This window comes from Ctenopharyngodon idella, chromosome 12, assembly GCF_019924925.1.
Source record: "Ctenopharyngodon idella isolate HZGC_01 chromosome 12, HZGC01, whole genome shotgun sequence".
Lineage (NCBI taxonomy): Eukaryota > Metazoa > Chordata > Actinopteri > Cypriniformes > Xenocyprididae > Ctenopharyngodon > Ctenopharyngodon idella.
The window spans coordinates 28,381,125-28,408,862 of NC_067231.1; the positions used below are offsets into that span (position 1 = coordinate 28,381,125).

At 39.3% G+C, this 27,738-nt stretch overlaps 1 protein-coding gene across 4 annotated transcripts in view; it reads right to left on the reverse strand.

Annotated features, from left to right (window-relative positions):
• The window catches only part of LOC127523251 (PH and SEC7 domain-containing protein 1), an 81,388-nt gene that overhangs the window by 34,077 nt on the left and 19,573 nt on the right, over positions 1-27,738 (reverse strand). For 3 of the 4 annotated variants that reach the window (XR_007932837.1, XM_051913760.1, XM_051913759.1), the window contains exons 2-9: positions 12,827-15,199; positions 11,014-11,131; positions 8,823-9,330; positions 8,264-8,710; positions 2,343-2,534; positions 685-765; positions 417-529; positions 224-282 (exon numbers count right to left, since the gene is read on the reverse strand). Coding sequence is in view for 3 of the 4 variants with exons in the window: in XM_051913760.1 (XP_051769720.1) it covers positions 224-282; positions 417-529; positions 685-765; positions 2,343-2,534; positions 8,264-8,710; positions 8,823-9,330; positions 11,014-11,131; positions 12,827-14,983 (3,675 nt within the window). In the remaining variant the exon portion in view is untranslated. Of the gene's footprint in view, positions 1-223; positions 283-416; positions 530-684; positions 766-2,342; positions 2,535-4,718; positions 5,040-8,263; positions 8,711-8,822; positions 9,331-11,013; positions 11,132-12,826; positions 15,200-27,738 lie in introns of those variants that run through there. The other variant, XM_051913761.1, reaches the window with a different exon arrangement.

Genomic DNA, 27,738 nt, shown 5'->3' on the forward strand with positions numbered 1-27,738 from the left:
TACACACTAAAGAAAGATGAACATGTTAAAAAGCATAATGGGTCCACTTTAAAATGGATAAATCAGACTTCTCAGACTTTTGAAACCTAATGCATGTTCTTTAAAGTGTGGAAACTCTGTGACTACACTGCTGCACTGTTGCTGAGATCGAAGATTTTCACCCTCTATTACACTTGTCTGTATGGTGAAGTAATAATAAGTGTTCATCCATGCGTTTACTCACGTGGCCATGCAGGTCTGTGTTGAGCAGCATGAGGGCGCAGGTCAGCGTGTGGACACTGTCTGCGAGACAGAGCCATACATAAATTTATACATACTCATGTACGGTCTTATTATGATATGTGACGCAGATACATACACACACACACACACACACACACACACACACACACACACACACACACAGAGGGCTTTACCTTCGGATAGTGTGAGAGATGAATTGCACTGCAGATATCGACGGGAAAAGTGTGCTAAGATTCGCTCTCTCTCCTGTGTCTCACCCGTCAGAGCAAATTCTATTAGAAATGCCCTGAAATAAACAAACAAGAGTAAACAAATGCCCTGGGATAAACACAAACTGATGAACAAAATATTTTAAGCCTCTGTCATATATATATATATATATAAAGGAGTCCAGTATTCTTAAACTGAATTATTGACCATTTGCACATTTAATATGCTGACCTTAGTGCTTGGTCCAAAGTCATTCCTGTAAAATTGAAGTAGTGCAGATATTCCTCTGCTACCATGCGACTGAAGTCATTGCTAAAAAGGAGTCAGATATAAAAAAGACAATCAGAGAAGATGACAACGCAAGAACAAACAAGGGAGACGAGGGAAGCAGGGTGACAGACGTGTCCAAGGCCTGTCAGAGATACATCGGTGGATGAAAATTCCCATGGTGCACCTGTCAGAGAGAGAAAAGCTCTTAAAGTACAGATGCTCTGAGCAATACAGGCAAAACCACAGAATGAAAGCTGCATGAAAACCTGCTTTATATAACACTAACACTCCAGCAGCGGCACAGAGACCTGCACAGGACAGAGAGATGAAGTCACAAGGTCACAGGAAACACAGTGAAGAGGCTCAAACTCAATGAGGATTGATTTTAAAGTCAACATAAAAATCAAAAAATGGTTTTATTGCAAACAATAAAGAAGTGTAGTATATCCAAAAAAATTATTACAAATTATTAAAATTTTTATAACTTGCTCCACTTCTGACAAGTAAGTTTGGCTTTGACAAAGGTCACATGACCGAAACGTTTTCTCTCTTTTTTTCAGTAAATTTTGTTTTTTGTCTCACATTTGATGGTTTTTCTTCTTTGCTAGAGTGTGCGGACTCTTTTGAAATGATCCACTTCTGACAAAACAAAATAAAACATAAAAATGCAAGAGTAAACAACTAAATGATTAACTAATAATTATAGCATAAACTTTTTTCAAGCTGAAATAAAATAAAATACAATTATAACTTAAAAAACTTAAATTTTAAAAAAACAAATGAAAATTTAAAATGTTGCTTTGGCAACTTACTAAAACTGCAATAAAAATAAATTAAAGCTAAATATAAATGTAAAAAAAAAAAAGTAACAAAATTATTAAAAACGTACACTAAAATTAAAGCGAAATCTTAAAATAAAAAACCGAATTATTATATATATATATATATATATATATATATTAGGGCTGTCAAATAAATTAATCTATTAATCGCATCTAACATAAAAGCTTGTGTTTATATAATATATGAGTGTGAATATTATATATATATATATATATATAGCAATAGCCAACACTACATTGTATGGGTCAAAATTATCGATTTTTCTTTTATGCCAAAAATCATTAGGATATTAAGTAAAGATCATGTTCCCTGAAGATATTTTGTACATTTCCTTCCATAAATATTTTTGTGAGTGGATATGCATTGCTAAGAACTTCATTTAGACAACTTTAAAGGCGATTTTCTCAATATTTAGATTTTTTTGCACCCTCAGATTCCAGATTTTCAAATAGTTGTATCTCGGCCAAACATTATAATAGAAAGTGCATTTATTCAGCTTTCAGGTGACATATAAATCTCAATTAAAAAAATTTACCCTTATGACTGGTTTTGTGGTCTAGGGTCACATGCTGTATGTGTATATATGTGCACACATATATATTATATAAACACAAACTTTTATATATACTACATATATATATATATGTTAGGAATGTCAAATATATATATATATATATATATATATAGAGTGTATATGTAATACTAAAATAACACTGATGTGTCATGCATCTGAAGGGAACATTCAGGACATAAGAGTATGAAGAGGATTTACTCACTTTTTACACAAATGACGTGCAATGTCACACTTCCTGAAGCCGTCAAGGTTGAAGAGCCGCTTGGCCAGACGTTTGGCAGCTTCCAGGTCAGCGCGGTTGCCGTTACTGAGAGTGTCATTACTGCCTAAACCCAAACGCTCGCTCAGTTCCTGATCCAACTCTGGGTCTGCAGCAAAGCGAGGAGATTTCTCTCTGAACAAATACACAAACACACAAATGAGTTCATTCTGTTGTGCTGAAGTGAGTTATGATCTCTGAAAGCTGAGCTGGGGAACATGCATTTACAACAATAATCAAATCCTCTACAAATAATCAATAATCACTGAAAATAATGGATTTTTGTTGTTGTGGTATTACTTAAAATGCCATGTAAATACCATGTATGACTAATCATTCAGTACACCATCACAGAACCATTGCACCACTTCAGTACTTTTTTTATAAGTGATGAAAACAGAAATACAATAGACTAAGAAGTACTTCATACAAAAAGTACTTTGCTATATGAAGCACGAAAGCCATTACAAGATATATAGCTACCATTACTAAAATTTACCATGGTAAATACCTCCTCTGTGTTACAATTTTCTACATTTTTTGAATATAATAATCATAAAATCATAACAAATAGAGGTGTGGGAATTATGTAGTGACCAAAAACATGTAAAACAAATGTTTTTCAGTATAGCCACTGACATTAAACTAAATAACAAAAATATTCAGAAAGCTTCTTTCATTGTTTGAAGGAGATGTTTAATTTACACTAGTAACACTGCTGTAACTGTAGAATCTTTGGGATTTTGGCATAAACCATGATTACCAAACTAAATAACAAACACAAACAGCTTTACATTTAGAAATCTTTTCCACTTTGTAATTCTATTAACTTGTTATTGTGACCTATTGATCTGATTTCCTCTGGTTTCTATAAATGAATAGTATGCTGAATGCCAGCAGTCCTCATCTCATCCCTTCTTATCAATGACTCACACTAAATCCACACGAAAAACAAACCATGGGCAGAAATGTGTGAAACTCAAACAAAGAAGTCTGGAAGCACAGAAATAGTTCTTAAAGAGACAAGCACGACAAATGAGTCTTTACTCCATATCAGGGTTATTATTGTTAACTAAAACTACCACTAAAACCATAAACAAACTGAAATAAAATAAAATTAAGATCTAGTTGCCAAGGCAACATTTCCCATTTTCATTTAATTAAAGGGTTAGTTCACCCAAAGCTTACAAAAGATTCGTAAAGCTTCGAAGCTTCATGAAGCAGTGTTCGCCCATCACTAGATATTGTTGAATAAAGTCGTTATTTTGTTTTTTTGGCGCACAAAAAGTATTCTCATCACTTCATAACATTAAGGTTGAACCACTGTGGTCACATGAACTGTTTTAAATATATTTTTAGCACCTTTCTGGGCATCTGAAAGTGTAACTTGCTGTCAATGGAGGCCTCACTGAACCATCGGATTTCATCAAAAATATCTTAATTTGTGTTCTGAAGATGAACGAAGGTCTTACGGGTGTGGAACGACATAAGGGTGAGTAATTAATGACAGAAACTTCATTTTTGGGTGAACTAACCCTTTAAGCTGAAGTACCAAAATAGCTAAAACCTAAAGGGGCTTTATGTAGAATTCAGAAACCCTTGTTATTAGCGACACCGCTGACCGTTAAGCAAACTGCAGCCAGTCACTAATTGCTCGTGCACACTCCCAAGTGAAGCAATTTTCCCGGCAAAAACATCCCGAGTCCTTCACATAAAATCAGGCTTTCATAAACAAGAAAGTCAGGGAAGGTCTCATTTTTAGGTCTCGATTAATACATGAAAATTCTGGCATATAGCCCCTTTAATAAAAACTATACAGACATACAAAAAACTAATAAAAATGACAAAAACACAACAAAATTACTACAACTTTAAAATGAAAATGAAAACAGAAATTTAACTCAAAAAATCTAACTCAAAATATTAACAAAAAATATTATAGTATATCAATGATACTAAATAAAATAACACTGCTCCATATTTCTGGATGGATCATCTACGGGTGAACAATTTGATAGCCAAACATAATTTTGGCCGAAAGAAAAAGCACCATTATAATTAAAAGCATCAATATTGTTCATACTGATCAAACCTCTAACAAAACAGAATGCATTAATAAAAATCACTTTGCTGCAGTAAATACTCACAGATCCTCAAATGTGAGTATTGTCTGTGGGTGTTCTGGGTTGTTGCTAGGTTTCTGTAACCCTTAGTAATGAACCATTTCCACTGAAAACTGTTATATTAAACTCATTAGGACAATGACAGATTAATACAGCGAAACAGTGATGATCTGCATCCTTTCCAAAGCGCTTGTACCTGTACAGCTTGTGGCAGCGGGTCAGGATGCTCCTCTCCTCCAGCGCAGAGCAATGCCAGCAAAACACTGAGTGGGCCTTTTTTCTTACACCATCTCTGCCAAAACGCCTCTCTGATGTGACTCTCTGGATCTCAGCCATGTTTGTATTTAACGCTCGGCTTTTGGCACTCCACCTGCGCCGTTCGTCCAGTAACTAAGCTCAAATATCTCCTCAGGTGTTTGTGGACATCATTGCTGCTGTTGTAAATCTCTTTGTGAGTGAATTAATCTGTCGTTTAGTCGTTGGATGTCTCTATTCTAACGATCCTGTAATTTCAGTCCCTCCTTGAACTGTTTAGCCCACAGATTTTTCTTTCCCAATGAGTTTCCCACTGCTTTCTCTCTCTCTTTGTAAACTTTGACGCTCCCTAATGACCTTCTCAGTTCAGTGTGGCATGTAACATCTCTCCGTCTCTCCCGCTGCAGCAGCTCATCAGTTCACACGCACTTTAAAATGTTTTGTTTATCATGATTCTCTTGAGAATAATAATGAATGAAATACTCATATGGGTCACGAACAGACTCAGTGTTTAATCTTACTCTGTACACACACAGTTTAGCTATTTACAGGTGTAACAACCACATTCTGCAGCTAAAATCACCTGGATTATGGAATTATGATTAAGGGTATTCACTTGTGCATTTACTGTAAGTGTTAAAACTTTGCACTACAGTTACGGTAAACATCCAATGAGTCAGTAAAAGTGACGTATGTGACTTATAGTGGGCAGTGGATTGTGGATAAGCCAGAAGCAATCTGATCATACATTCAATAACTGCTGCTTCTAAAGCTAGCAAAGAAAACTAATCTAAGGATCAGCTTTAAATATGTACACATATACACAATACCGTTCAAAAGTTGGGGGTCAGTAAGATTTTTTAGAAGAAATTAACACTTTTACTCATCCAGGATACATTAAATAGATAAAAAAAATACTTTAAAAGGCACAATATGTAAGATTTTTGGATAAAAATATCCAAAAACCACTAGAACAATGTTATACATAATCCCAAATGTTTCCAAGAGTGTTTAAATCCAGAGAAATAAGCAATTTTACCCAGGACACGGACCGTGTCCGTGCGTCACCTATCAATGACATCATACCCGCGTTACCCTCAATTTCCAGTTTTATTTTGTAGAAACCATGGAAACACAAAAGACGCTTTAATATATTATGTTTTATTAGACAGGTGAGCAACGGTTTCATTGTTATATAACTAATCATTGTTATATAGCTCAAAACAGTAAGTCTTATTGTCTAAATCTCATTTTACCGAGAGTACCATGTTTTACCATGCCTAATATAGATCTAGCTTACTGCTGTGTTCAACAAGTGTCTCATAGCAGCCGCCGAGCGAACGCACAGAGCAGCATTATAACAACTTTCAACACACAAATGTATCTAATATGATAAACAGCGCTGCTTTACCCCACAAACGCTTGACTGGAAGAAGCGGAAGCGCTTGTCTACGGCATAATAAAAGCTCCGCTGCTCTCGAGATGTGTGTCGCGCTCGTCTCTCATCAGCAATTGCTCCAGCAGCCTCGTTCCGCTCCAACACCCTGCTTCATACTACAGTAATGATAATAAATCATGAATACATTAGCTCATCCATGTATATGACTTCTGCCCGAGTCCCGTCGGATTCTTTTCCACCGGCTGTAGACGTAAAGACAACACCTCCCATGATCCCGCGAAATCAAGACGTTAAATAAGCGACCTCTAGTGGCGAAAAATTACATATTGTGCCTTTAAAGACATTTATAATGTTACAAAGGATTTATATTTGAAATAAGCGCCGTTCTTTTGAACTTTCTTTTTGTCGAAGAATCCTGAAAACAAAATGTACCATGGTTTCCACAAAAATATGAAGCAACACAACCGTTCTCAACATTAATATTAATAATTAACATTTCTTGAGGAGCAAATCATATTAGAATGATTTCTGAAGGATCATGTGACACTGAAGACTGGAGTAATGATGCTGAAAATTCAGCTTTGCATCACAGGAATAAATTATATGATATATATTAAAAACAGTTATTTTCATTTTTAATAATAATTAAATATTTTATTAATATTTACCAATATTTCTGTTACTGTATTTTTTGATACATGCAGACTCGGTGAGCATAAGACACTTCTTTCAAAAACATAAAAAAAATAAATAAATAAATAAACTTACCGACCCCAAACTTTTAAATGATTGTGTATATTCACATACAAACAGCTTGATGATGAACCTTATACCTATGGAGGTTGGACAAAATCAAAACACAGAAAGAAAGAGAGAGCTAAAGACTGAGTTTTTCTGTGTCACTGGGCTTAAAGATCGTCTAAGCACCTCCACAATGCTGCTACTGTTCCTGCTATGCTGAATGAACAACACGCAAACCTGTTTAATTGGCATAACAAATGAGCACACTCATTATAAGATAACTAAGATTTTGATTGGTTGCAAATCCATTATGCTGTATATATTTTATTACTTAATTTGTTGCATCTAGTCTTGGGGATTTTTTAATACGATATTTGAGTGAGTGGTTTGATCAATATGAGCAATATGATGCTTTCCATTCTAATGGTGTGCTTGGTTCTACACATTTGCAAATAGCACTTATGAATGACTGCCACCACCTAGTGGTTAAGTTGAGCTACTACAGGAGTGATGTGCAATGCTGCACTGTGACTCCAAATACAACAGGTGCCTTTTTTATTAGAAAAAAACAGAATGGAGACACTGGACATATAAAATATCACAGTATACATCCTGTAAATGAGGATTCATGAAGCAAAATTCTGATTGTGAAAATTTCTCAAACTATTCCCAGCCTCTTGCTTTCTATGTTTGTCTCAAGGTGATCTATGCGGCAGTTACTTCAGTTCACTGCCAGCAGTCGGCTTTGCCTTTTATCTGTCCTTCACACACACACACACACACTCCTGTCTAAACCCAGCCTGCGGTCGAGGCACGGGCGCAGCAGATGGAAAAGGTTAAACCAACTGACTAATAAGTCATTCAGAATCATTACACAGTAAATTAGCTACACTTGGATAGATGGAGGAAATATTGCTTACAATTTACCTCAAGCAACTCACCCCTATACCGTCAAAACCAAACTGAAAATGGAATGTGAATATAATTAATAATAAATAAAAGACATTAAATATTACATAGAAAATAATATCAATTACTTTAGGCTTAGAAATCACAATATTAAAGAACATTTCTTGGCACTTTTTCCCCCCAAGATTCATCAAGATTCAAGCCTTAGTAAATAAAAGTACAGTATGTTTCACTTCAAAAAAGATTGTTGGTTGCAAACTCCCTCTGCTGGAGAAACTGAGCTATTGCAAACACTAAATGAGTGTATGAGCAATAACATTAGTATCTGTATGAAGGACAGGCATGCTCAGGATGGCATACTTCCATACTACCCACATATGCCACAGTATACAACAAGACATACAATTCCTCACTTAAGTGATAAAAATGACACAAACCTGGGCATTGAAAGTGCTGGGTTGCTCTGCCAGCTTTGCCCGTTGCGATCGTCGGACCCACTGCTGAGACGTTCACTGGATGGCGCCCGTGTGGCATCGGTGTCCCCTGTTATTGTCAGCACAGACTCTGAGAGGCTGGGCATCTCTATGTGAGCCAATGGAGCAAAGCTGAGCTCCACGATTTGCCGCACACTCTGGTAGATCTGACCCTGCACTTGCGGAGTCAGTGTGGGGAGGTCAAAGGTCAGGACCGTTTGAGTGCTAGAGGTCAGAGGGTCAAGACTGTCCAGACTACTGTAGGAGGTGCCCTTGGCACGATGTGACTCCATGATGTTCTCAAAATGCCGGCTGAATGTGTCCAAACTGTCTCCGGACCTTCTTCGAGGGCCACGGACCAGGATGGGGGATTTCAGAGCCGGGTGGTCGTTAATGAAATGATCTCGGGGCCTAAAAAAAAAGATGACTATGTTATTTCTGATATTCTGCACCACATTAAATATTTAAACAGTTTCTTGAAAGAATAAATCAGTATGTGTGTTTGCCACTTCCCAGTTCCCACCTCTTTAGCATCATGCTGTAAAACTCCTCTTCTTCGTTTCTCTCCTGATCAGCCAGCAATCTCCTCACGTCGCCCTGCATCCTGACAGTGACCCAGCTCGCAACCTCCTCCTCTTCCTCTTCCTCATCCTCCTGTCCATCTGTTCTTTCATTCGGCATCTCTCCTAGAGGGCTGCTCCCAGCGCAGGAAGTTCCCATGACACTTCGGTTACTTCCAAACGCTGAGTCAGCGTCCTCTTGCTCTGCTAACAGCACTTCATCTATGTCTGTCTCCCGATAACATCGTAACGGAACGGCGTCCAGATCAGTCTCGGAGTATTTTAAAGTTCGCCGAATTATGCCAGTTTTGGGGGAGGTGCCTGGGGCGGCAGGGGGCGGAGTCACTAACTCCACCTCTACATGTTGAACATCGTGATTAGCTCTCAGAGCAAGCTCCTCAAGTGGCAGAAAAGAGGGCGGGATTGGGGTGGAGTGACCACTTGGTGGAGCTGTGGAGGATTCTGGAACATCTAGGAGGATAAAGGGAAATAAATCAATCCAGTTTGGTGCCATTGATACTGACAATAGCCGCTTTTCCACTGCTGGGCCAGTGCGAGCCAGGGCTAACAAGGTGCCAGGCGGAGCCAATAGCCTCAGACTTCAAGCACCGAGGCCAAAATCAAGTTGCGTTTCCACTATCGGGCCAGTAGCCCCGCAGTGCTACACTAAAACCCGCCCTTGACACGCCTCCATAGAACGGCATCACCCAACCCCACCATTTCACCAGCTGACTGAAAACTAGCTAGATCGCAAAATGAGCATGACAGAAGCGAAAGTTTGGTCTTTACATAAATGCTTAAGATTCCAGCATCAATATTTGACCAATGTTTTACAATAAAACATGTTACAGTGACAGTAATTTATTAATGTGTCAGGAGTGCACATCAATCATGCTGAATCAAACTGGTATACCGTTTAACATAAAAAGAGATTCGCTTCTATATATTTGTGATCACAAGAACGCACAAAACAACTCCATTAAGGCTTTTAAGTCCAAAGGCTTACACATTTAGAAAAATATTGATGAAATATCATATGTTCATGTCACATTTCTTTAGAAAGAGTGAGCATTTCTATTAATTTTCCATGAAATTATGTGATCTGAGGAGGTTTGAGTTATCTCTCCCATCTCACTATACTGTTATCCTTTCAGCCAGAGCAATAGAGGGAGCTCACGAGCAGAAAACAGGAGTTATGAGTTATACGAGTTAACCGGAGTGCATATTATTTATGACATATATGCAGATAAATTAGTCTGGTATCAACAAAAGCACTGGGCTGAAACACGAAACCAAATAAACACATGATTTGTCTCCGTTCTTCAAGCAGTCTCTGGTATTTTCCATAAACATATGTGTGTTTATTGTTGCAATGGTTGGCGTGAATTATTTTCCCAAACCAGTTCAGCGGAAATCCCGCCCTGGAGCCGATTCTAAACATTTAATTGGCCATGTCAATCACAGTAACGATTGCCTACACCCAACCCTGTCCCTAAACCTACCCGTCACTGTAACCTCAGCCAATGAAATTGAGGATTTCCGCTGAACCATTTGGGAAAAAAATAAATAAAATCACGCCAATGGTTAGCATGAGTAGCCTTTAGCAACGCATATAAATATATTTCTGCCTCATATTGTGATTAGAATCCCCATCAGATTGCAATCAGAAGTGATTTCAAACACTCGCTGGTGTCTGAAAGTGAGTTTTGAGGTGAAAATTGTTTAAAATGTCATAAATATTGAAGTCAGCTGTCAGCCTGATATAATAACAAGGGAAATGGGCAGCGGTTTTGACTCTCTCCTGACTCTCCAGAGATAAACTCTGCCTTTGTTCATGACCACTCCTCAAGCCCCAGTTGGCCCACTTTGGACCAATGTATTCGGCGGGGCCAAAAACCCCTGGCCCCAATGAAGCCCCGATGAGGCCCGATCAAGACCCAGAAGTGACAGTGAAAACATGCTCGCTTTTGGCCAGACAGTGAAAACACGGCTTTTGCTGATGGCTGTATTTCAGTGAGTAACTTACAAACACTAAATGATGATCTAAATGTACTTCTGCCTTAAAAATCATAGAAAAAAACACTTAATTGCTTTTTTTGATGGAATCCAAGTGCTCATTAAAAGTGATATTAAAGAGGTCAACAGACTACTCACTCTTCTCTCGTTCGCTGGCAGTGTTTTCTATTGGAGTGCCAAACAGAAACTCCCACTTGGCACGAGCAATTTTCTGACAGTGCAGAGATGGACCTGGCACCAAAGAACCGCCATCCGACTGCAACACCCACACAAAATTAACACACTGGCTTATAATAAACAGTAAACTCAATGTACTTGCAAACAAAGGCCGTCATTCATTGGAAGGAACTTTAAAGGATTTGTTCACTTTAAAATGAAAATTACCCCAAGATTTACTCACCCCCAAGCCATCCTAGGTGTATATGACTTTCTTCTTTCTGATGAACACAATCAGAGTTATATTAATAAATATCCTGACACGTCCAAGCTTTATAATAGCATTGAACAGGGGCAACGAGTTTGAAGCTCAAGAGAGTGCATCCATCCATTATAAACGTACTCCACACATCTCCAGGGGGTTAATAAAGGCCTTCTGAAGCAAAGCGATGCATTTGTGTAAGAAAAATATCCATATTTAACAAGTTATAAAGTAAAATATCTAGCTTCCGCCAGACCACCTTCTGTATTCAACTTACAAAAAAAGCATAACTGACATTTTCTTAAAGGGTTAGTTCACCCAAAAATGAAAATAATGTCATTTATTACTCACTTTCATGCCGTTCCACACCCGTAAGACCTTCGTTAATCTTCAGAACACAAATTAAGATATTTTTGTTGAAATCCGATGGCTCAGTGAGGCCTGCGTAGCCAGCAATGACATTTCCTCTCTCAAGATCCATTAATGCACTAAAAACATATTTAAATCAGTTCATGTGAGTACAGTGGTTCAATATTAATATTATAAAGCGACGAGAATATTTTTGGTGCGCCAAAAAAAACAAAATAATGACTTATATAGTGATGGCCGATTTCAAAACACTGCTTCATGAAGCTTCGGAGCGTTATGAATCAGCGTGTCGAATCATGATTCAGATCGCGTGTCAAACCGCCAAACTACTGAAATTACGTCACTTTGGCACTCCGAACCGCTGATTTGACACAAAAGATTCATAACGCTCCGAAGCTTCATGATGCAGTGTTTTGAAATCAGCCATCACTATATAAGTCGTTATTTTGTTTTTTTGGCGCACCAAAAATATTCTCGTCACTTTATAATATTAATATTGAACCACTGTACTCACATGAACTGATTTAAATATGTTTTTAGTACATTAATGGATCTTGAGAGAGGAAATGTCATTGCTGGCTATGCAGGCCTCACTGAGCCATCGGATTTCAACAAAAATATCTTAATTTGTGTTCCAAAGATGAACGAAGGTCTTACGGGTGTGGAACGGCATGAGGGTGAGTAATAAATGACATTATTTTCATTTTTGGGTGAACTAACCCTTTAAGAAAATGTCAGTTATGCTTTTTTTGTAAGTTGAATACAGAAGGTGGTCTGGCGGAAGCTAGATATTTTACTTTATAACTTGTTAAATATGGATATTTTTCTTACACAAATGCATCTCTTCACTTCAGATGGCCTTTATTATCCCCCCGGAGCCGTGTGGAGTACATTTATGATGGATGGATGCACTTTCTTGAGCTTCAAACTCGTTGCCCTCATTCACTGCCATTATAAAGCTTGAACGCGTCAGGATATTTATTAATATAACTTTGATTGTGTTCATCAGAAAGAAGAAAGTCTTATACACCTAGGGTGGCTTGAGGGCGAGTAAATCTTGGGGTAATTTTCATTTTAAAGTGAACTAATCCTTTAAATTGTTCTTAAACCAATGTAACAATCATTGGTAGAATTAGACAAATAGTTTTATGAACAATGTCTCACCTGTATTCCTGATGATGGGTGATCTGAGTGGTTGCTGTTCTGGCTGGACTCAGGTGAGATGCAATCTCTGTCTCCTAGGCTTCCCGTTACTCCACTGGAGCTCGGGGATGACCCAGCCAAAGCCTGGTGTTCTCCAAACCCCTGTTCATCCTCCCCTCTCTCCCCATCTCCCTCTTCTAATACCACTGGCCCTAGAAGCAAAGCCTGCCTTCTCCTCCATTCTGCCTGTCTCTGTTGCTGTGTTATCCTGGTCATCTCCTCTACACTTTCCCCTAGGCTGTGGTTTGTTCCACATACTGAATTGCTAACATTCTCCTCTCCTTGTTCTGTGACTTCAACCCTATTCCTTTTTCTGTACACTGGACTGCTTCCCTTGAGAGTCCCTTCAAGTTTTTCTGTCAAACTGAACTTCACTTCCTCTTTCTTTGCCTGCTCTTTCCACTGCTGTCTAGATGTCCAGCTGACTGGAGAATCGTCCACACTCTGACCGATAAACAACCGCCTGGAGATCTCCACGCTTTCTGCAATTACATGGTCATCCCAGTCCTCCTCGTCCAGGAACCAGGGTTCCCCAGAGGTCCACTCCTCTCCAGTGTATTGTGGAGGCTTGTGACGGTGTAAAGTGGGGCTGTCAGAGACTGGCAGGTCAGCTCTAAGCTGACGTGGATCTCGGAGTGGAGAACACACGTCTGCATTGGACAGACTTGGACGAAGAAGACGAGACGGGAGGGCTGGAGAATCAGGTGCTCCCACTGGTACAGAGCAGAATGAGTGATTGGCCAAGTCATCTCTTAAATCTGAGCTCTTAGTAGCTGTTGCTTCATGCAGGTGCGGAGGAACCCCATTTGTTGTAGAATGGTCTTCATGCACAGGTATGTTCATCTTAACAGCCAAATGCTGCACTGGACTCTGTTGTAAGGTCTCATGCTGGATTTCTCTAGAAGAATAGCCATAGTTTGTGCTGCTTACATTAGATCTGAAAACAATGGGAGGAGGAGAACTGCGGACCTCGTTGAAAATTGTTGACACCTTGGTGGCCTCTTCTGCAATCTTGCGGGCAACCTCAGGACTTTTCAGGGCTGATGAGTTATTGCTTCCACTCAGCTGGTTCAAACCATGAGTGGGTGTGTTTGTGAGGCTGGTTCTTTGTCCTGACAGAGGCCTGTCTTCAGCCCGGCTTCCCCAACTTTGACTGACTGAAGTGGAAGTGTCTTGTTTTGAAGAGAGGTTCTGGTTGGGGCATCCTTGGGACCTGGAGGTGGATTTCTGCTGGCTGTTATGCCCCGTGTGGGATGAGATAGCATCTGATGCTGGGCTTTTGGAGACACCACATGCAGCTCCTACCCTGCCTGGGTCAGGATCATGGCGGTAGGCACTGCAGTTTGGCACTGGTGAACCTGCCCAAGACTGGCATCGTGCCCTCTGGCGTTGGTGAAACTCCGGACTCCAGTCTGGGCCACGGGAAAACTTACACCTCAACTGGGGAGAGCCAAACTCCTCCAGGGCTCGCTGTGTTGCAGCTTTACCAATGGGATCCAAAGTAGAGGAACACAATCCCGGATAACCCATGTGCTGGTGAAATGGACTATTATTGCAGGAAGATTGAGCAGGTCGAGACCGCTTTGGATCACTACACCTCTTACGTGGGCAAGCCGCTGCCTCCTTTATTCCACTGGGACTGTTACAAGGACTCTCTACAGTTTTGATGTGGGGCTTCTCAATGTAGCTGAAAGTAACCACGGACCTCTGTCCGAGCTCTGGTTTAGAGTCCTGGTGATGACTGCAGGCTCGACAAGGAGTCCCCGGACCAGATGTCCGTCCAGAGTATGACAACGAGTGGACATGTTTCAATTGTTTACAGTCAATGTTGTTATTGAGGCCAGAGGACACCTGCTGGAATGGTTCTTGCTGGGGAATGCTGCGTCTTTGAGGGGAATCCAGAGAACTGTGTGAGGGCTGTAGTAGGAAGCTTACATTTGGTTTGAATGTGCTGCTGGGAGTTGTGGTAAATCCAGATGCCGCCTGTGCTAATTTGGTCAAAGCCTCAACGGGACCATCTTGGTCCACTGTCGTCTCACAGGAACTACCTTTCCCATCATGCTCTGGTGGGGATCTCACCTCCACATACAAATGAAGGACTTTTCCAGTTTGAGACATGGCGTCATAACAGTACAACACAAAGTGACACTGAGATGAAGACTGAAGAAAAGACAGACAGAGAAAGACAGAGATCCCTTTCCTGTTCGGGTCAGCTTGTGAACTCCTGTGACTTGTGTCTGTGAGTGTATTTTTAGTCCATGGAGCTGCTGTTCTTCAGATACCCTCTCCTGCCAGACCAGCCACTACAGATGGAGATGGCATGGACCATTGCACCTAAAATATAAGGTAGAAAGGACAATCAATAAATTGCAATTGTTCAATTGCTACCTAAATATTTTGAGTTCACTGTTAGTTTGCTTGAGCTTTATAAGCTTTAAAGCTTAATGCATGATATTTCTGTAAAGCTGCTTTGAAACAACATGGCTTGTGAAAAGGTTTAAACAAACAAAAATAACTTGACTTAAATATTCTATGCAGTGCACAAATGCCATTATGAATGTCTATGTTGGCATTAAATGTTAAAACAGGGTCTGTAAGGACAAATTGTTCCAAGATCCAAAACTGTTCCAAGACCCAAAACGAAACACAACAATGTGGCAGAGAAGTACAGTACATTTCTCGTCATGACATTTGAGTAGAAATCCAATTACAGAGAGGCAGCAACCCGATTATACCAGCAACGGTCATCTGACTCATTTTCTCACTGATGACATACTCATTCTATCGTTCACCCATCCATTTAGCCTACGCTCTATAGTACTAAACAAACAGAGAGAATTTTCTCCAGCAGAGACTAAATACACCACAGAGACTTCCAGACTGCATTTCACTGTCATAACCTTTTGAAATTGACTGATGGTATTTTACCTTTTTTGCAAAATGTATTTTTTGCAAAGCCATTCTGTATGAGAAATGACAAATTGACCATCTGCATGAAGGGATGGACTTATTTACTGCTTAGCAGAGAAATTAATCCCTTAAATCCTACATAGTGCACGCACACACACACACACAGATTTACGTCATGTTTTAAGTTAAACCTCAGTGACTCATACAGTAAACTCCCATTTAGGCCTACAAGTATTAGAAATGTGTATATATGATGATACTGCAAAATTTTCCCCTAAACCATGTAAGGGATGAATTTAAATAAGGGAATAAATGGACATGAATTGGGCATTACGTAAAAAAAAAAAAAAAAATATATATATATCTGACAACAGAATGCCATGATTGACCAATCAGAATCAAGTACACCAGCTTGAACAACTCTGCAAACATGACTAATTCTTCATCACACAGGCTAATATGCCTACATACATTTTCACACATGCACTTGTACAAATAAGCAATTGTGTATTTTTACTTAGAAATATGAAACACCTCTACAGAAGTGCTTCCTGCAGCCTTTGAGACGCCTGGTGATTGATTGAAGGATCTCATGTGTTTTGCACACACACACACACACACACACACACACACACACACACACACACACACACACACACACACACACTCTAACATGCTCTTCTGAAAGTGCAGGTGCATGTCATTGACTTTGCTGCTACAGCACAAGTGAAGGATAAATGAAAGCAGCTCTCATGTCAACAATCAATCAGTGAAACACACATATGCACGCACACAACCAAAATAATACCTTCACTGACACCGTTTACACCAAGAAAGTGTCTTTATAGGGAAGCCAGAACCACTATAACTGAACGTAAGCTCGCCCAACTGAATGTAATTTGTACTTCTGCTGGCACGCATTAAAAGTATACAGAGCAGGTCAAGGTTTTGCTGGTTAGCATGCCCCAGTTAGCCCCTCCTGGTAGATGCCGTAACAACACCTTCCTCCATTGATAGCTATTCAAAATTACAACATTTATACATTCAAGCTATAGGTCAATGACGTGACGGGTCATTTTTTTATCCAAAGGCCTTAATAATAATAAAAAACAAAGATATGGCATCCAAAGTATGTAAGGTAGTACAACTAGATCTCTTTTATTGAATCCAAAAGGTTTTAATTATATTTTGTTACATATAAAGGTATTTTAAAGATTTTGAAGTGTCAAAAGGTCATTTGGTTTAACCGTCCAATGGCCAATACAGCCATTTCATTTGTGATTAAAATATATACATTTAATACATTTTTAGATATTTTTTATTCTGGCATGATTTTATAACATCATATATCAACGTAGTGCAAAATAGTATTAAAATTATGTGTAGAAGTCGTTGCTTTGTTATGAGAAAAAATGTCCGGAAAAAAGAATTTCATTGATGTCATTCGGAGTAACCAATATAAAGGCTCCATTTAGGATAAAGTCATGCGGTCAATATCATGTGACAGGATGTGACATCATTCAGACACCTGCAAAGGACCACATGGCTGTATAGCAAAGTAACTAACTCTCTCTTAACTATTTGAAAAATTCATGTTTTCACTTATACGCATGTCCCGAAACATCAGGTCATTCGGTACAACCGCTATAAAACATGGAAAATGTTGTAATATTTCACAAACTTGTACTAAATATAAAATGTTTGATTGTCCTTTTGCTAGCTAGCTAAATATCAGCCTGTTAGCATTGTTTGAAAATATCGTCATTCGGTATAACCAAAAGTGTCATTCGGTAAAACCAAATTACTTTTTTGGTGACAAATTTTGTCCATCTTGTAAAAAATGACAAAAGCAGTGTTAATTGATTATAAAAAACACATAATCTCATTATTAACACTTAATAAAACCTCAAATGAATTATATCTCCATTAGGTTTTTTTTTTTTTTTTTTACACTTTTAAACACCTTATTTGTCAATGACCCCGATTTTTATCAGTATGTTCTAGCTTAGCTACCTGAAGACTAAGACGGTAGAGTTTTACAATTTCAAACAGGTTCAAACAGGTTTTGTCTGTGCACATTCAAAAGTGTCCAAAAGTCTGAAACCACAATAAATAATGTGGAATTTTGTTCATTTAAAACTGATAATGTTAAGCGAATAGTTGGTCCAACATTCAAAATAACATAAAACGACATGAGGAAAAGTAAACAATGGCAGATGCATTGTTCATTATTCGGTCAACTACTGCTTTTGCACATCTTGTTTCTAATCATAATTTGATGTTAAGCATGTACACGCATGTACATTCAAGCTTACACATACACATCCTTACAGTATAACCCTGCTCTGATTCCTCAATATCATCCCTCTCTCCTTCACTCATTTTGTCCCTGAACTTTCTCTCTCCAAAAATACTCACTCATCCTTCAGCCCTGCAGGAGTATTACAGGCCATCTCAGCTAATTCACTGAAAACCATCTGTGCCATTTAAACAGACACCTTCACACCTTTATCACCAGCTTTGTTACCTTCCTCATTAAAGGCCTCGCTAAATACCACAATCTGCTGCACTTTTTATTTTGCAAACTTCCACTTGCAGTTTATTTGAGAAGTATGAGAGGAAAATGCATGTTGACAGGCTTCGTGAGATTCACACTAATTGCACCGGGCCATTCACCTGACGGTGAGTTTGGTTCACTATAACAACAGAAGCCCACAAGCACTATAACAGTCACAGAGGGAAGAATAAGACATTGCAACAGCTGTAATGATCCCTCTCGGGAATCAGAGTTCCCCAGGTATATCTTCTGCATGTTTACAGCCAGAATCACAGTCTAATTAAACAGCGTCACAGAAACCGTCTCTAAGGTCAACAGAGCAGGATCTGTGCTAATATTAGCCGGCTGCATGACTATCTGACCACAGTCCTCAGATTCTCCTTCAGAGGACAGACAGCTGACTATATACACGACAGTATGAAATCAAAATGGATATTTTTTACTGTCTTGAAGACAAAAATTGGACTTTTGTGGCATGTCAGATTCACTGAAAAAAAATTGTCATTCATTAAAGGGGTGGTTGATTATGATTTCACTTTTTTTAACTTTAGTTAGTCTGTAATGTTGCTGTTTGAGCATAAACAACATCTGCAAAGTTACGACGCTCAAAGTTCAATGCAAAGGGAGATATTTTCTTTTACAGAAAACGCTTTTTAAGGACTACAACAAACGGCTGGTAGGGACTACAACAAGCTTCTTGCCCCTGCCCCCGTGAACACACAACAAAGGGGGCGGGGCCATGTTGGGCTGCTTTAGAGAAGAGGAAGAGTTGTTGTAGTAGAGTGTTGTTGTCATGCCGTCATTACGCCGGACAGCTTCAAAAACGAGGGTCAATTCAACACTGGATTTACACAAAAGATTAACATGACGGCACATGCTAGTCGATGAGTTGAATCAACTCCACAGTAACTACATAAATTGATCCACTAACCATTCAGAAACATCCAGATTCATTCTAAAAGTTGTAACTTCTTCCTGAGTCTCTCCATCAGTGTCTGACTAACAATGTAAGGCTGAACAAAATCGTCATTTTGTCTGCGTGAGATTCTCCAGCTTTGTTGTTGTTGAGCAACCGAAGCACCAGCTGTTAAAGCTCCGCCCTTTTCTGGAAAGGGGGCCGGGAGCAGCAGCTCATTTGCATTTAAAGGGACACACACAAAAACACTGTGTTTTTTGCTCACACCCACATAGGGGCAAATTTGACAAGCTATAATAAATGATCTGTGGGATATTTTGAGCTGAAACTTCACAGACACATTCACCTGAGACTTTTCAAATTTCACTAATAATTACAAAAACACATTGAATTAACACAATGAATTAAACTTTAATCTTTGTTTAGTTTAAAACTTTATATGTTAAAATTCTGCAAAATACACCTTTAGCCTATATAAGCATGAATCTACTGTAAGTATACAATGGCATTTTTCTGTAATCAAATGCAATTCAAAATTCAGCAGATTACAGTGCTGTTGTTTTCTTTCTATCTATGAAGTGAGGAGAAAAACACCCGTGAGAATGACAACAGGAACAAAAGAGTACGAATACAAATTTAAGACAGCCGTAACAGCAAAGCTCCTTCTGGTCAAACTGATCTGTATGGAATTAGCACATTTATATGGACTGACTGATGAATACATTTGCCATGAATTATAAGAAAGCCGTTCTATTGAGCGCAGAGAGGTGAAAGCTGTAGCCATAGAGACAAGCAATCTGAATCTCTCTCTCTCTCTCTCTCTCCCTCCTTCCCTTTCTGTCACTCATTCACTTTCTCGTGCCACTTAAAATAATTCACACTGGTTTCTGTCCAAAGGCGCACCTGTCACTTTGACAGAGTAGAAGTGTATATGAAGGAGGCTACTGAATGTCAAAAACAGGACAGGCCTCTACAGGTAGAGTGGGAGGAGTTTAACACAATTTCACCTGATTTCAACATTAGTGACACTACATAAGCCACATTTTACATTTGACATCAAGTGGAGATCCGACACAACAGCTAATTTGTATATCGAAAAGGAAAGTTAAAAAAAGAAGAAATGTATTAATATTAAAATGGTTCAACAATATGCAAAATTATTAATGACATGCATAAAAAAACTGACCACCTTATCACACAGAACAAACACTGAGAAGAAATGGTGCAGCTAAAATACACCTTCCCTTATACACTGACATATGCTTTCATCTAAATCTCGCATCTAAAGTGTTGTTGACATCACAGTCACATCAACAACACTTGAGAAGGGGAAAGTGTGCGTGAGGGATGGTCGAGCTCTCGTGATCGTAAACGTGCTGAGACTTGTCCTCATTCCTGAAATATATTCAGAAAAGATTGATCAACAGCAGCTGTGTCATATTCTCCATGAAAACAGAGATGGCAAAAACACGATTCCAGAAACCAACAGAGAAATCAGCTATTGTCCTTTGTGTTTACACAGACACCTCCCACTCCTGCTGAAACTATTTTTAAAACTTCTATTTTTACATTTTTTGAAGATAAGCACAATATGGTGCAGGATGAATTTCACACAGAAGTTTAATATTTAGGTTTAGCAATATTTCAATTCCTAACCACAGTAGAATAGTCATGCTTAACGTAATAAACACTACTAATTTAATAATCTAAAATTAATATCTATCTATCTATCCATCTATCCAACTACCCACATCCATCCATCCATCCATCCATCCGTCCGTCCGTCCGTCCATCCATCCATCCATCCACCTGTCTACCAAACTACCCATTCATCCATCCATCCGTCCGTCCGTCCGTCCGTCCGTCCGTCCACCCAACTACCCATCCATCCGTCCATCCGTCTGTCTACCCAACTAATCATCCATCCATCTATCCATCTACCCAACTACCCACATATCCATCCATCCATCCGTCTACCCAACTACCCACCTACCCATCCATCCATCCATCCATCCATCCGTCTGTCTACCCAACTACCCATCCATCCGTCCATCCGTCTGTCTACCCAACTAATCATCCATCCATCTATCCATCTACCCAACTACCCACATATCCATCCATCCATCCGTCTACCCAACTACCCACCTACCCATCCATCCATCCATCCATCCATCCATCCATCCGTCTGTCTACCCAACTATCCATCCATCCATCCATCCATCCGTCTGTCTACCCAACTATCCATCCATCCATCCATCCATCCGTCCGTCTGTCTACCCAACTATCCATCCATCCATCCATCCATCCATCCATCCGTCTGTCTACCCAACTATCCATCCATCCATCCATCCATCCATCCATCCGTCTGTCTACCCAACTATCCATCCATCCATCCATCCATCCGTCTGTCTACCCAACTATCCATCCATCCATCCATCCATCCGTCTGTCTACCCAACTATCCATCCATCCATCCATCCATCCATCCATCTGTCTACCCAACTAATCATCCATCCATCCATCCATCCATCCATCCATCCATCGTCTACCCAACTACCCACCTATCCATCCATCCATCCATCCATCATCCATCCGTCTACCCAACTACCCACCTATCCATCCATCCATCCATCCGTCTGTCTACCCAACTATCCATCCATCCGTCCATCCGTCTGTCTACCCAACTAATCATCCATCCATCCATCCATCGTCTACCCAACTACCCACCTATCCATCCATCCATCGTCTACCCAACTACCCACCTATCCATCCATCCATCCATCCATCCGTCTGTCTACCCAACTATCCATCCATCCGTCCATCCGTCTGTCTACCCAACTACCCACCTATCCATCCATCCATCCATCCGTCTGTCTACCCAACTATCCATCCATCCGTCCATCCGTCTGTCTACCCAACTAATCATCCATCCATCCATCCATCGTCTACCCAACTACCCACCTATCCATCCATCCATCGTCTACCCAACTACCCACCTATCCATCCATCCATCCATCCATCCATCCGTCTGTCTACCTAACTACCCATCCATCCATCCATCTATCCATCCGTCTGTCTACCCAACTATCCATCCATCCGTTTGTCTACCCAACTAATCATCCATCCATCCATCCATCCATCGTCTACCCAACTACCCACCTATCCATCCATCCATCCATCCGTCTACCCAACTACCCAACTATCCATCCATCCATCCATCCATCCATCCATCCATCCATCCATCCATCCGTCTGTCTACCCAACTATCCATCCATCCGTCCATCCGTTTGTCTACCCAACTAATCATCCATCCATCCATCCATCGTCTACCCAACTACCCACCTATCCATCCATCCATCCATCCATCCATCCGTCTACCCAACTACCCACCTATCCATCCATCCATCCATCCATCCATCCGTCTGTCTACCTAACTACCCATCCATCCATCCATCCATCCATCTATCCATCTGTCTGTCTACCCAACTATCCATCCATCCATCCATCCGTCTGTCTACCCAACTAATCATCCATCCATCCATCCATCGTCTACCCAACTACCCACCTATCCATCCATCCATCCATCCATCATCCATCCATCCGTCTGTCTACCTAACTACCCATCCATCCATCCATCCATCCATCTATCCATCTGTCTACCCAACTATCATCCATCCATCCATCCATCCTTACTGTAGAGGTGCATTTTCATTTTACAACAGTTTTGAAAGGTGCTCATCCAATCAGAATTTAAATTCATCTGATCTGTTTTATAAGCTAAAACTAATCATTTAATTGCTACTGTTACACTAGTTCTGTTCTGTCGTACACTACGAGTCAGTCGATAGAGGTTGACTTTCAGTCTTCCATGTTATACCTCTCCTAATGACCATAATTACTCTAAGGCCAAAGATCAGAAATCAGAAGCGCACCTGTCTGTCTGAAATCATCTGCCTGTGTCCTGTAACGCTGCACACATGGAGCATTTACAAGCGTGTGCGTCAATCATGCAACATGACTTAAGAAATCATTCACGTCTGTAACGCAAATGATGTGGGATGAGCTACGTGCCAAAGTTTAGTACTTAGTGTCAGGATTTTGTTCAAATCCCTCACACTAAGTATGAGTGATAGTAATAGTGAAGTTTGCCTTCAAACACCACTAAAAGAGGCCAAAAATAGCATGTGCTGATGTGGTCCAATGTATCTTATTAGCTCCCTCTCTCTCTCTCACTCACTCTCACTCACACACACACAGTTCCTACAGACCTACTTTCCCCTCCTCTACTTAATAGGATTTATCTCCTTCAGTCTGTGATACACAAACACACACCTGCAGCCCTGAGCCAAGTCCTTCCATTAACACAGCTAATCTGAGACCTTCAGGGAGCGGATGAACCCTTTCTACACCGACATATCCGTATAATTGGGTAAATCTCACTAAAACATGTCCAGGCCGCAATTTACCCCAAAATCAAAAGAAAAAAGTTGAGAACTTGTCTTTTGCATAAACAAAATAAAATTTTTGGGACCATTAAACTGCATTGTGAACTTACTGTCATGACAATTAAACACAATTGACCCAAATAATCATTAAATGTGCTTGATATATATATATATATATATATATAATTTATATATATATGTGAACTATGACCTGGACATGTTCTTGAAAGGTTTCATAAGACTCACTCAACTCTCTTGGGTTCACACATAGAGCACTACATCACACGCTTATTAAATAAACATTATGTCTCTTAGGACCTCATAGTCTTATAGTGATAAAGTGAAGCCCTTCAGAGTGTGGGTGAAAATTGTAAATCATTCCAAAATAGAAAATAAACCAAACCTCACAACACTTCATTTAGACATTACACTGGCCTTAAATCATCACCTTTACAACCTCGTGAACTTACACAGACAAACAGCATTACTGTAATTCAATCCTCATGATGCACACTAATCAGTTCAACCGTCATCTACACAAATGAACAACGTTATTCACTTAGCTGGAAGCCATGATGCATAATACTCAGACAAAGGCCATTTCCACACAAACCGGTTTTGTGAATGTGAATCAGTGAGTTCTGGATCATACAGTTGATGTTAATGGCATGATTGACAATCTCAGGGATTGAATAACATTCAGGATGAATCAAATAGTCTCTAAGATGGAGTCTGAATTAAATTAGTGCAGCATTATTTTCATGGTACAAGCTCACTAATGGTTGTAAACCAACTTAAAGGGATCCTTGATTATGATTTCATTTTTTTTTTACTTTAGTTAGTGTGTAATGTTGCTGTTAGAGCATAAACAATCATCGTCATTTTTTTACGCCGGACTGCTTCACAAACGAGGGTCAATTCAACACTGGATTTGCACAAAAGATTAACATGACGACACATGCTAGTCGATGAGTTGAATCAACTCCACAGCAACTACATAAATTTATCCACTAACCATTCAGAAACATCCAGATTGATTCTAAAAGTTGTAACTTCTTCCTGAGTCTCTCCATCAGTGTCGACTCCGGTTTGAACAATGTAAGGCTGAACACCGTTACTGACAATCCTCATTTTGGCTGCGTGAGATTCTCTAGCTTTGTTGTTGTTGAGCAACCGAAGCGTGAGCTGTTAAAGCTCCGCCCTCTTCTGGAAAGGGGGCCGGAGCAGCAGCTCATTTGCATTTAAAGGGACACACACAAAAATGCCGTGTTTTTGCGCAAACCCAAATAGGGGCAAATTTGACAAGCTATAATAAATGATCTGTGGGGTATTTTGAGCTGAAACTTCACAGACACATTCTGGAGACTTCTATTACATCTTGTAAAAGGGGCATTATAGGTCCCCCTTAAGACACACACACGCAAAGGGCCTGTTTTCTGTCAAATATCTTGAGATAAGGCCACCAGGTGGTCCGAAAACAGAAAAAAGCAATGAAAAGGAAACGCATCTCTGAATTATTAATTTGATCTCATGACGTACACATCCAATGCATTTCAGAGCTGAATTACAGTTTCCATGCAAAGCACTGATTCATTTCATTTAGAGACAGATGGAGAGAGTGGGAGAAAGAGAAGAGCGTGTGAAAAGAGACGTATGAAAGGTTATTGAGGGTGTAAAGAAGAAAGAGATTGTAGGAAGAAGAAAGCATGTGTGGGCAACAGGCGGAGAGATGAAAGAGTTTCTCACTGATTCTCAGGCCTCATAAGAAGTGTGTTACATGAGAGGACGACAGCCAGAAAATACTAATCAGACAGACAGAACGAGAGAGAGAGAGAGAGAGAGAGAGAGAGAGAGAGAGAGAGAGAGAGAGAGAGAGAGAGAGAAGAACTGATGAATCCACTGTACGCTATGATACCGATCATGTTTACATGCAAAATTTGGTCATAATCCAGTTATATATGTAAACATGTTAATTTGATTGCCACAACCCAATTAAACCTACAGTATGTTTCTAGAATAAACAGCAGATATATGCCTAGATTAATCTGAATTTTTGCTCATGCAAACTAGTTTAGGATATGCTTTTTTTAATGGCTGATAATGATGCCACTATCTAGACAGCGGGGTAGCCAGTGACCTATATAGTGCTTAATGACGACAAATAAGACAAACTCAAATTTGCTGAATATAAATGAAGAGTTATTATACACCATTTTATACCAAATGTTATACTGACACAAAGCACTTCTGTAAATCAGCAAAACGGGGAACATTTTCAGCCGATAATCTCAAAACAGCATATCAATATATAAGTATGTCTACAGACAAAAAGTTTGTATGGTTTACAATACAGGCGGTGAAACACACTTTCAAGAAACACATTTTTGGAGTAAAGAGGAGACTTTTTTCCTAACAAATAAAGTTCAAAAGATTGTTAAAATGTTTTTGAAAGAAGTCTCTAATGCTTATCTATTAAATATATTCTAAAATGTAATTTATTCCTGTGATCAAAGCGTCATTACTCCAGTCTTCAGAGTCACATGATCCTTCAGAAATCATTCTGATATGCTTGATTTGCTGCTCAAGAAACATTTCTGATTATTATCAATGTTGAAAACAGTTTTTACTAACTAATTTTGTGGAAACTGTAATACTTTTTTTTCAGTATTCTTTGAAGAATAAGAAAAACACCTATCCATCTTTCAAAGAAAAACATTAATTTGAAATATAAATCTTTTGTAACATTATAAATGTCTTCACTGAAATCAAAAAATCTTTTGAACAGTAGTGTGAATCAATATACAGACAAGTGAAAGCACCATAAGAGTCTTACGGCCTACATTTTGCAGTTCATTGCACGCTTGTCTGTTGTTGCTGTTCTTTAAAGCTGAAGTGTGTAATTTCTGCGTCACAAGCACCACCAAAAGAAAACTGCAAAAAATAATGACTTTTCATACAGGCTTCCGAAACAACTGCTTCCGTCTTACAATCAAACAAAACCTGAATGTGAAATCTACCAAAAATGGTTTACTGTCCAACCAAATTATTTTAGTAGTGGAAAAAAAATGGCACACTTCAGCTTTAAAGACATTAATGAAAATGACCTGATTAAATTACAGTAACAAATTACTAACAATGCAACAGCATACATCTCCAATATCACCAACAGATAACAGTGTGGAAAAAAATAGGCATGTCACAGTCACTCTAAAAAATGCTGAGTTAAAAACAACCCAATTTGGGTTGAAAATGGACAAACCCAGTGGTTGGGTTAAATGTTTGCCCAACGTGCTGGACAGTTTTATTTAACTATTTTTATAAAACTATTGTTTAGACATTACTATATGACTGGCTTAAAATGAACCCAAAATTAAAAATCAGACACATAATTACTAGAGGCAACAATAATAATCAAAAGGTGAACATTTATTAAGAAGCAATTTAATAAATGTTATTAATTAAACATATTAATAAATGTTAATTTCTAACATATTTTGGGTTAAATTGAATCAAGCAATACAGTAATTTTTAAACAATAGTTGAGTTAAATAAAACTACCCAGCAGGTCGGGTCAAACATTTAACCCAACCGCTGGGTTATAACAAACCCATTCACTGGGTTAAAACAACCCATTCGCTTTGTACATTTTTAACCCAACTTGGGTTGTTTTTAACCCAGCATTTTTTAGAGTGTATACTTGATATCTATATTCCAATAACTGGAGCATATAAACCTCTTTTATATCTAGAATGAAGTCAAAACTGACCTCAAAGAGCTCAAATATGATAAGCATGTCATAAACAGAACAAATAGCGAGAGATTTTTTAAACGGAAGATGACATCTCTTTCTTCAAGCTGTCTGAAACCTTCTCTGCAACCTCAGCTGATGAAGACGAACATCACACCTGACCCTCAGACAGACAACTCAAGCCATGGCTCATAATTTCATCCTTCTCAGTCCCTTATTTGCTTTCCCGCTCTTTCTCTCTCCATGCTAAAGGACGTGCCATTTGTATCCCGAGCGGTCATGGCACCTGCAGCTTTTG